The sequence below is a fragment of the Plectropomus leopardus genome, chromosome 17 (assembly GCF_008729295.1).
Source record: "Plectropomus leopardus isolate mb chromosome 17, YSFRI_Pleo_2.0, whole genome shotgun sequence".
NCBI classification, from domain to species: domain Eukaryota; kingdom Metazoa; phylum Chordata; class Actinopteri; order Perciformes; family Serranidae; genus Plectropomus; species Plectropomus leopardus.
Genome location: NC_056479.1, coordinates 14,029,072 through 14,040,150, shown reverse-complemented (window position 1 = coordinate 14,040,150; position 11,079 = coordinate 14,029,072). Strand labels below are relative to the sequence as shown.

The 11,079-nt window shown below is 40.9% G+C and overlaps 2 protein-coding genes across 2 annotated transcripts in view; one reads left to right on the top strand and one right to left on the bottom strand.

The window, feature by feature from the left end:
* The window catches only part of LOC121957316 (brain-specific angiogenesis inhibitor 1-associated protein 2-like), a 108,451-nt gene extending 105,902 nt beyond the window's left edge, over window positions 1-2,549 (top strand). The window contains exons 14-15 of the mRNA XM_042505890.1: window positions 571-613; window positions 1,049-2,549. Of these exons, the coding sequence (XP_042361824.1) occupies window positions 571-598 (28 nt within the window). The 3' untranslated portion in view covers window positions 599-613; window positions 1,049-2,549. The remainder of the gene's footprint in view (window positions 1-570; window positions 614-1,048) is intronic.
* An 82-nt stretch (window positions 2,550-2,631) lies between these two features.
* The window catches only part of aatka (apoptosis-associated tyrosine kinase a), a 38,288-nt gene continuing 29,840 nt past the window's right edge, over window positions 2,632-11,079 (bottom strand). The window contains exons 12-15 of the mRNA XM_042505888.1: window positions 7,217-10,619; window positions 6,943-7,123; window positions 6,648-6,851; window positions 2,632-4,749 (exon numbers count right to left, since the gene is read on the bottom strand). Coding sequence (XP_042361822.1) covers window positions 4,730-4,749; window positions 6,648-6,851; window positions 6,943-7,123; window positions 7,217-10,619 — 3,808 coding nt within the window. The 3' untranslated portion in view covers window positions 2,632-4,729. The remainder of the gene's footprint in view (window positions 4,750-6,647; window positions 6,852-6,942; window positions 7,124-7,216; window positions 10,620-11,079) is intronic.

Sequence of the window (11,079 nt, the reverse complement as noted above, 5' to 3'; positions counted from 1 at the left end):
TAGTATGTAGTCCAAAATCATAAAAAACATCATAGTATAGTATGACATCCAAAATCCTGAAAAAATTTCATAGTATAGTATGCTGTCCAAAATTGCATTGTCCAAAGTCATAGTAATGTATGTCTTCCAAAATACAACAAAAATGTCATACTATAGCATGTCGCAAAATAGCATAAAAAGGTATTTAAAAAAATAGCATTAAAAAAAATCCTATTATAGTATGCCATCAAAAAAATTAAGAAAAAACATTTTAGTATATAATGGCATAAAAAATATCAAGAAAACTGTCATCCTTTCATGTAGCCTGAGAAAGTCATAAACAACGTCATAGTATAGTATGCTTTGAAGAAAGTCATAGAACAGTTTCCTCAGAGTTTAGGCGTGTATGGTATATGGCATGTTGAGCATGACGTGTTGTGCTTTGCATCCCTTGTTTCAGTGAATTATTATTATCAGCCTACAGTATGTTCATCATGCACCAGACTAACCAGCAGTGTTGTTACATAATGTGAGTCATGCATGATCTGAGAGATGAACCATTCAAACCCAAAGGTTCTCTTTACCTTCCAGTTTGGGTCCAGAATTGTCCCGGTTCTGAGGGAACAGGACCTTCGTAAGTCACCCAGCCTCCATTGCCCTTCCAGCCAATCACTTTTTTTCTTTCTCTCTATTACGGCCTGGTTCTCTTTGCTGTCATTGGCTGTGTGGCTGCAGTGGGATGCTGGGAATCTCTGGTCTTTTCTGTCCTTTGGCCTAAATGTGTCTATTACAATATCATGCAGAGGAGACTAACCCTGCATGTATACCTATGGCAAGTTATTCATGTTCTCTTTTTCCCCACCATTTCTTTTGTTTTTGTTTTCTCATTACATGCTTGCTTAAACTCACAGTAAATACTGTAACTTTTTGCTTAACTCACTGTAAGAAACAAAACAATGGGAAGGCAGTTTTCTTTGGGTGTGGTTACATTGCTAATCTCTCTCTAAATCCTGTCATGTGCTCAACCTAACTGTCATTGTTCCTTGTCTCACCCCTCCTCTCCCTGCAGTGACCGTACCCTGGAGGTCTACCTCCGGCCCAGCTTCACTGATGACCGATCTGCGCCCATCTTCTACTAGCAGCCTGCTGTTCCTCTTTTGTCCACTAATGGGCCCTTTTTTGAAGGGGAGAGAAGAATTGGCCAACATTGGCATGTTTGAGTTGTATGATGTTACCAACAAGAGGGCCCAGTAGTGTGTTACAGTACTACAAACTTAATTTCTTTGGAAATTCGCTATGAGAATTTCCAGTTAATCCTCATGATGTTTATTTTTTTGCTTCCACAAACATTGAATGTCTCAGCCTGACCATTCAATTGCAAGTGTGTGGGTAGATTTTATTAGTTCATTAGAATCACACCAGTTGTGGATAGGGTATTGCTTATAGGTTTCTAAAAGTAATGCAGTCACATTGTTATTTATCTGCACTTCTACTATGGGATTTCTTTTCTTCTTCAACACTAAACACTGTAAATTTCATTTGAGGATTATTTGAGTAAATGAGCAGTGAAGGCTGCATTAGTTGTTTAAATGACGCTTGAGGGTAAATTACGAGTGACGGATTTCAGTGCATCACTGTGATATGCACTTAAGTGTTAAAATAGCCAGAACTGTACAGTTGGAGAGCACAGTATGAGTCTGCTTTTTGTTGAGTGATACATAGTACTATATATAAACTAGTTGTGATACAGTAAACCCATATTTTCAATGTGGGAACTGTGCCTTTTACTTTTTTTTAAACCATATGCTTCATGCAGCAGTCATTCTGAAAACTGGTTTGAGGGCATAAGCATCACAGTTCAACTTGTATTTTTTCTATTCCTGAAAATATAAATGGGATTTTTTTCCTTTTTGGTTTGTTTGCTTTAAATGTCAAGACGTTTTTTTTTTTTTTTTTTTTGCTTTGCAAGCTTCAGTACAGTGCAATTCCACCAGAATAATACAAGAATATTTTCACTATTCTTTCCTTCTCTTTAAATTTCTGTAATATCTAAGCTGCCATAGCCAAGAAATGACATACAGAGCATACATAAAGGGTCTTTTTAAATATATATATCTAGCTTTGAGGGAGTGGTAGCTTATCAGATAAGGTACAGTATTATTGTAGCTTTTGATCATTCTCAGTATTATACACTCATCTGGGAGAAAAGCTTTAAGCGGAGGCGTTTATCTACAGTATGATGTGTGGGGGTAGAAATGGAAGTGCATGTGATAAAAAACCAATAATGTGTATGGTTGCGCAAATGAGTTGAAATGCCTCTTAGACTTCAAGAAATCGAGTTACATTTTCCACGGATGAGTCCTTTACACTGAGTGATATGATCAGGCTTTTATTACACAGCTCATTTGGGCAGTGAGTTTCAAATGCATTTTCTTTTCTTTTTTTACTTTTATATAGCTTTCATTGTGTCCATTTCTCACTCTTGTCCCTGTTTGTATCATATCTGTACTGTACAGAAAGTGCATATAAATTATCTTGTCCGAAATAAATCTACATGGGCAGAAACGTCATATTTTTACGTGTTGTGCTCTGTTGTTTTTCATTTTTTTTGTTTCTTGGGAAATCTTTTGGATAAATAACATCACAGACAAAGGAAGGGAAAAAAAAGTATTTGGATTTATTTGTTTGGGATAGTATAATAGCTATGAGTGACAGGGGAAAATGGAAACAGCAATAATGTTACTACCGGTGCACAGAACAGCGCACCTCACCTTCTCCAAAAGGTGTCTGCCACTTTAGCCAATGGGTTTGTAATATCTCTTTGGCAAATTTTAGAGACTGTCTGCCTGGACTGCATCTTTTCAAATCGTACAAAAATACTCGCAATGTTTTCTCTTGCGGAACTTAAAAGGCAAGGCGAGAGGAAACTGAATTGGCACTTTGAGCTACGGAAATATAGAGAGGGGGAGGCAGCTGTCGATACAGCAGTAGTAATTCAAGTCAAGCTAACTGCTACATGTTGGTAAAACATTCATACAATATGTGAGATATGTCAGATTTTGAATGTCTTAATTTGTACACCTCAGACCTAGGCATTCAGCACAAACCTAATGCAATATGTATGAGACAATGGGCAAGACTTATAAAAGATGCGTAACAGATGATATCCGACATTTATGACTGGCATAGTGAAATGACATTGCTTAGTTGTGTTTAAACACCACTCTTTTCCTTTGGTGTCACTCTATTGCTGATGAAATGTCAAAGAAAGCTAATATGCCACAAAATAAAGTTAACTTGTAGCTGGCACTGTGGACACAAATAAGTAATCTCACATGTTTAGATATTTCATTCCAGGGTTGGGAGATGAAGAGCAACAAAGCCATCACTTATACAAATAAAGACCCAGTTTGGATATACAAAGTGCTTCAGACAGATATGGTAACTGTAGAAATACACTGTAGGTCAGCATTAACCAGAGTGAGTGAGTGGTGGTGATAATTAGGGAGGGACAACACCTTGATTTACTCTGGTATGTTTCTATTAACATACTATCAGCAATATGATTTGGATTTCACTTGTTGAAAAGGACAAATTAGTTTTCAGCACCTCTATCTTCAATCACCACCACCCCCCCAACAGCTGTTAAAAAAAAAAAAAAAGTCAGATTTTGTGTTTGGAAATCCACCACAACAATACTAAACCATTGTTCTTGGGCTCAAACAATGTGAACTGCAACAGTCTTTAAAAATGCCAGATCAATGATTAGCAGATGGACCAAGGCAGCCAATGAGAGGAGCAGCTATGTTTTCATGTTTTCTGTTTTGTTTTTATATATTTTCTTTTAAAGCCACAAATCAAAGTACCTGTAAGGTAGGGCTGCACAATATATCGTTGTTTTTTTTTTAAATTGTCATTGTGATATGAACTGCAATATTGCAATTTGTAAATAGTAAAATGTATTACATTATGTCTTAGGGTGCTATTTTTTCTGACGTGCCATGCTGTTAACTCTCTGGCCTATTAGACAATGCCCTTGCCATTAGGCATCATCTGACTGATCAGAATTTGCAAACAGGTAGAATTTGCAAACAGGTGCATGAGGATTATTAGACTTGTTCTGCTGTACTACCCGGCATGGTCAGCTACGTGTTACACCATGAGTGACGAAAATGAGTAAAAAATAAATAAAAACATGTTTGCCATCTGGCAAGTTTTGGATACAGGAGAAAATATGTGGCACAAAAAATATGCATTGTGCAAGTCTGAGTCAAAAGTGCGAACACTTTAATGTGTTTATCACAGGTATTATAATTATCACAATATTCAATGACATAATCGCATATTCTCATCATATTGTGCAGCCCTACTGTAAGGGCACCAACAGAAGTCAATGCTGCATCAAGCAAAGAAGTTATCGTCATATACTGTATTTTGAAACGGATGATTTCTATTTCTGCAAACAATTTGATTGGATTTTGTATCCACTCCTGGTTGTCTCACTCAGGTTGCCTTAAGAGCAGCTATCTCTTTTTTCACAAAAAGAAAAAAAGCAAACCAAAGAGGTGCAAATCATTGAGGGTCTTTCACTACAATATGAGGCACTGTCTCATAAAGGGTCACCAGGGTCAGATGCCCAAAATGTTGATAAAAATAAAACTCTGTAAAACATCTAGATATAATATGCTGCTTATCTGTGTTGAGAGGGATCAGGACTCGTCCTCCTCCAGTCAGGTCCGTGGTGGGGCACTCAATCTTCTGGACTGTTCCCTGTTGGAGATAATTGATTGAAGTATTGTAGCTTTAATTCTAAGGACAATTAATCTCAAATCTTAAAGTGATACTCCATCCAAAATCTAGTTTTTGTGTCAATACTTACCTGCCTGTGGACTTGAAAGGTCAAGTCAACTCAAGTCAACTATATTTGTATAGCATATTGCATACAATGTGGGTTTTAAAGATGGCTTTTTAAAGATGAGAAGTTTTGTCCCTTGTGGAATTTGTTTCAGAGATATTAGATTTGAGAGGTGTCGAGTTTTCATAGAAGGAACAGAGGAAAGAAGTTCTTAAGGACAACATATTGCTATTACTTTTTCATGCTATTTAGGACAACATACATAACTATGGACGTTCTATGCTGTTTTGGATGAAATACTTTATTTTGACTTTTTAGGCTATTTTGGCAGTATAGTAAACTTTTTATGTTGGTTTGGACAATATACTATTCTAAAATAGTTTTATGTTATCTTGGATGAAATACTAGACTATTCTATGACTTTTTTACTATTTTGGACAACATACTGTAATATGGCTTTTTATGCTATTTTGGATGATATACTACACTATACATTTTTCATGCTATTTTCAACGACATACTAAGTTACACTTTTTCATGCAGTTTCGGACAGAATACCATACTATGACCTTTTCACGCTATCTTGGGATGATATACTGTACTTCGGAAAGTTTGAGACTCAGTTCCTGTACACCTACGTTCATTTTGGGTCACTCTATGTATTACGTGTTAACCTCTCCCCTTTTTGCTAATGTGCTTCATGGGAGAGGTAAGCTGCAATGCTGTCGGACATTTCCATGTTTGAGACACGCTTTAAAAGTTTGTTTCCTAGCTTAAACTTATCGTGAAAATGCTGAAATATTGCTGTATTATTTAATTTGAGCATGAGCATATTGACCTAAACTGACTTCTTTATGCTACTTTGGACCACATACTATACTATGATTTTTTCATGCTATTTTTCACAACATACGTACTATACTATGACTTTTTTGTGAATTTTTATTCGGGACACTTTACTATGACCTATTTATGCAGTTTTGGACAACATAGTATACTATGACTTTTTCGGGCTATTTTGGACTGCATATTATACAATTCCTTTTTTCTGCTATTTTGTACCACATACTATACTGTTACTATTACATGATATTTAAGACAACAGACTGTTCCATGAAGTTTTTATTCTATTTTGGACAACATGCTACAGGATGACAATTTTGGATGACAAACTGTAGTATGACTTTTGTATTCTATTTTTGATGACATGCTATACTATAATTTTTTTTAATGTTATTTTGAACAACATACTATACTGTGACTTTTCCATGCTCTTTTGGATGACATACTATTCTTTGACAGTTTTATGCTGTTTTAGATGACAAAGTATTTTATGACTTTTTCATGTTATTTTGGACAACATACAATAATTTATCTATGCAATTTGCGAAGAGATACCATTCTATGACTTTTTATACAATTTTACACAAAATTCTAATATTTGCTTTATAACTTGTTTATGCTTTTTCAGACGACATACTTGACAATGACTTTTTCAGTCTTTTTCCTGAAAGCGATACTATCATCAACAATTTTTTTTTCTTCGTTAAAAGGAATGGACATTTGTTAAGCAGCAGGGTACTGCCTGGTTGCCCTTCTATGGTAGAATTGTAACATAATTAAATTCAAATATGATTCAATTAAGATAAACAGTATGCTGCAGCAAAGAAATGAGCAAACAAAAAATGCAATTTGATTTCAGTTGGACTTCAAAAAAGTTCAGGTGATTTTCAGATTTGAGGGGTTGTTGTATTTTCAGTGCAAAAAAATTAACATTAGTACAAACTGTGTATGAAAGACAATTAATACTGACCTGTTGCAGAGCCCATGTGAGGGTCGGAGACATGTGTGATAGAGAATCGTGAGACCATAAAACGGTTAAGTGCTACAGCTGCAGGTTTAGGAGTCTCAGGACTGTTGGAGGTGGATGTATTTAAGGACTGGGGCTCAGGGACCGTATCAGGTGAGCATGGACGGGGCTCGAACGAGAGGTCGTCTTCCCATTCATAACCCCCACCTGAGTGCATACAGGCAAGTAGCAATGAGTTATCGTGCAACAACCTGGGAAAAATAAACTAGGATTCCACTGTGTAGCATTTTGTGTTCACCTTCCTCCGAGTTGTTCCTATCCTTTTCTTCAGAAACACAGAATGTTTCACAGGATTGAGCTTCAAGGTCAGGGTCAGGTTGCAGCTGGTGGTCAGTGTTTTTTTCTTCAAGAGATTCCTGTTCACTGGACTCTGTTCCTGTGGAGAAGGCGTAGTCAGCCAGCTCTCCCGTGGGGCTCTCCTGGAAAACATAAACAAAAATATTGTTCTCATACTCAGAAATAAAGTCATTTAATAGGTAATACACACTGAACAGCCTGTTAACAAGTCCTACCTGGTCAAAAAGGAACACCGTAACGTCATCAAAAAAAGACACCACTTTTTTCTTCCTCTCCAGCTCATCACAGAAGGACTGTGTGAGCAGTGTGGGCATCTTCAGGAGGCTGCGGAGGTGTCTCGCCCTGCTGCAGTCGCTTACCACCACTGGCACTGAACTGAAATCCTCCTCACTCTCCTCACTGTCTTCATCTTGAATGTTGTAGGTCCTCAACTCTTCATCCGACTCGCTGTCATCTGAGTCATCTTCATCCTCCGCCTCCTCCAGCGGAGCTCTCACGTCTTCTCCACACAGCTCCAACAATGACGAGGAAGAAGACAGGTCGACGGGACCATTGGACTCTTCACACAAGCTGTCCTGTGAGTCACATTCCTCTGCGTCTATGTCCTCAAAGTCCTCCTCATTTATTCTCACACCCTCCCTTCTGTCCTCTGTCTCTTCCTTGATGTGATTGAATTCGGGCAGCTCCTCCTCAGTGGATCTGTCGCTGTTTTCATTTTCTTTGGAGGCCTCATCTTTGTAGTCGATTATGGTGGAGCCAGAATGCAGAGACTGCACAGGGGAGCAATCTTCTCCTCTGTTCCCCTCCTCATGGTTTCCTGATGCTTCTTGGACAGTGGCAGAGGCTTCAGACCCAATGGAGGAGCTAAGCTCTGAGGACGGCTCTTCTCCTGAGTGCTCTGTCTCCAACCCAAGATCATCATCAGCAGGGGCGGATTCTTTAGTCAGGCAGCCGCCCATCTGTGGAGGAAACGGTGACAACATGGACAACCCAGGGGTGGGCAGGGGATGGTGTGAACTAGAGTCAGCCTCTGAGAGATTCACCAAAACACAATTTTTGATGTGTCTCAGATTTGTTAACTGTTCCTCGTGGTTCAAATGCCTTTCGACAAGATAATCATCTCTAAAAGAGCTCAGTTTCTCAGCAGGAAAGTCACATCCTGGACCTGCAAAGAATTTACTACCCTCCTCTTGAGGGCTCTTTTCATTCTCAGCATCATAGTCAGAAAAATAGGCTGAGTCCCTGTATGGGTTCTTATCAGTCAAGCCTTTTAGCTGTAGCTCTGATGTGCTTGTGGAAGTGCAGACTGCTTGGCCCAAGCCAACCTGCAGAACTAGTTCAGGTTCTCCACCCAGTGTAGGGCTCCTCTCACCACCTCGGGGATCTCCAAGCTCTTTAAAGAGAAACTCTGGAGATTCATTGTTCTCTGTGTCATAGCCACTGTCCAGGGATTTGGGTAGGACCGGAGTATTGAAGGGATCAGGGCTGAAGGCCTGGTCACAGGGGCTTGCCATTGACGAGGACAGGTTAAGGGTGTCTACAGAGTCAGGAGTTCCCTCTTGATGCTTCAATGGGCTCAGTTCTTCCTCATCTACCTCAGCGTAGTCCAGGTTGAAGTCAGCAAAGATCCCTGACGTGATATCTGTGATGTCATCGTCATCGTCTTCACTGTAGTCACCAAGCTCAACCAGACTAATGCTGGAGTCTCTGACCCCCACTCCACTGTCCAACGCTCTGGTACTCTCTGATGTCTCCTGATACTTTAGCCTCTTGTCTCCAAGACCAACAGAGATTCCTGTTGAGATTCCCATTGAGACACCCTCCCACATGCTTCCTCGCTGCTTGTCTGACAAGCCTCCAGTTTGACCAGCCTGAGTCTCCTTGAAAGAGGATGGGGACTTTATGTAGCTCACCTCAGGTATTATCTTAGGCTCAGAGAACAGTCTCTCTCCATTGAACAACAATTGGTTTTCATATTTTCCCTCTAGTTTTCCACCTTCTGTTCCTCTGGCATTAGTACTTGAGCTGGTAAGAGAATCAATACTTCTTAGATTTTCTGCAGTTAAGTTCTTTTCTGCTTTAGTGGCAGCTTCTTCTTTTTCTTTGTGACACAAGTGAATGTATGAACCTAATTCAGAGGGCTTGCTAGCAGCGTTACAACCTCCTTCTGCTTCCAAGGTGCCACAAGACCTAGAGCTGTGAAAGGTTCTGGTGGTGGCCTTGGTTAAAGACCACAAATCTGTTGAGTTAGAGTGAGCTGTATATTGAACGTCCAGATAGCCATCATGCCCACTTCCTGTCTGCCTGCTGTCAAAGCTCAGGCTGTTATTGTTTGCTGAATGGTTTGAGGTCCAATTAGTGGCTTCTCCCTCAGAGAAAAGGTCATCTTCAATATCGTTGCCTCTCTGCCGGCCCACCAGCAGGCCGTCGTCTGTCCCTACATCAATGCTAATGTGGTTAACAATGGGTAGTGTCTTTCTGAGGGGACCCATCATATTATGACAGCTTTCATTAACCGCGCTACGACCTGTGCTCGCTTCAAGGTAGGGATCACAGAATCCTAAACTGGGGCTGCTGACTGCTTGTGACAAACTGCGAGGGTTTTCTAAACGCACCACTGGGTGGAGAAAATTTGTTCTGGACTCTGGCGATGTATCCAGATCAGACAGACAGGAGTGGCGTGACTTGTACGCTGATGACTGTTCACAGTAGACTGTGTCGTCCTGACTGGAGAAGCAGCTGTGTGAGTGGCCCGGCTTCACGGGGCTGGTGCTGGATGACTGTCTCAGCAGTGGCTCCATGGTTAGTTGGACAGTGGGGCTTGAATCAGAGTCATAGACAGTAGATTTGTTGTCAGTTGACCAGTAAGCACTGGGCTGTGCTATGGATGAACCTGTCCGACTCTCTGAGGACAACCTGCTGCTGCTGGCCTCCAGTCCAGGGCTGTAGTCCACCACGCTGTCATCAAGGTTAATGTTGCACTCCACTGGCTCCTCTATGCGAATGTAGTACTCGCTGCTGACCGAGGGGCTGTGGGCACTCAACACTGGGACCACACCCGGGTGTTCAGGCTCATAGTAAGATGGAGATATGCCTGAGGTCAGCCTGTCAGTCTTGCAGCCCCCTGAGGTGCTTCCTTTACTTGAATAGTAGATATCCTGGTAATATGGATTGCCCTGACCCAGTGGCCCACTGGTGGAGGAGGAGCAGTAGGGCTGCTCAGCTCGAGCCTGCTCCCACTTGTACTCAAAGTTGAGACCATGACTGGTCTCCGTGACTGTCAGCAGGTCATCCCCTGTGTCAGAGTGGAAGCTGTCAGAGAAGTGTTCGAGGAGGGGAAAGGAGGACGAGGCGGAGGAGGCCAGCTCCACCGCCTGAGTTTGGTCTGGACTGGGGACGTCAGCTGAGGCTGGCGTGGGGGTCAGGACTAGTGCTGTAGATGTAGCTGTGTGGGAGGTGCTGCCAAGCAAGTTGGGTCTCAAGGCGTTCCAACGTTGTTCAAAGTCTTCCTCAGCCTCACTGGAACCTTTGGCACACAAGTATGTCACCAGGAGGTGGACTTCCTCACTGCTGGGTCTCAGCTCGGGCTGCAGCCAGCAGAACTGCATCACCTCATACCTGGACAGAGAGCGAGGAAGAGATCAGAGGCATAAAAGTTAAAATTGTGTTAAAGACTGCACTTTATTAATCAGAGGAGGGGGGTGGCTGGGGTATGACTTAGTTTTGTTTGTCTTTTAATTTTGACCCTCCCCAAAACTATGAGTATTTTCCCTTGAGCCCCCCGAGTGAACCTCCATTCACCGTATTAACTATATATTTTTTAAATATTCACACCAAATGCAGGAATTGGGGGAAATACAACAAGCAAATAGCATGGGACTAAGAGTTATCACTACAAGAAAATGCTAATTTCTTAAGCAAAATGCAAATTCTGCTAACAAATTGCATCATCACACAAATTGTGTATGCACTATTACAGGATCTGGTTTCTGCAAACTGTTGTCTTTTGCCTTTGTCATGCATGATGTGTTCAAGGGCCATTGGAAATTTTGAAATCCAACAATAATCTCTGTCTTCT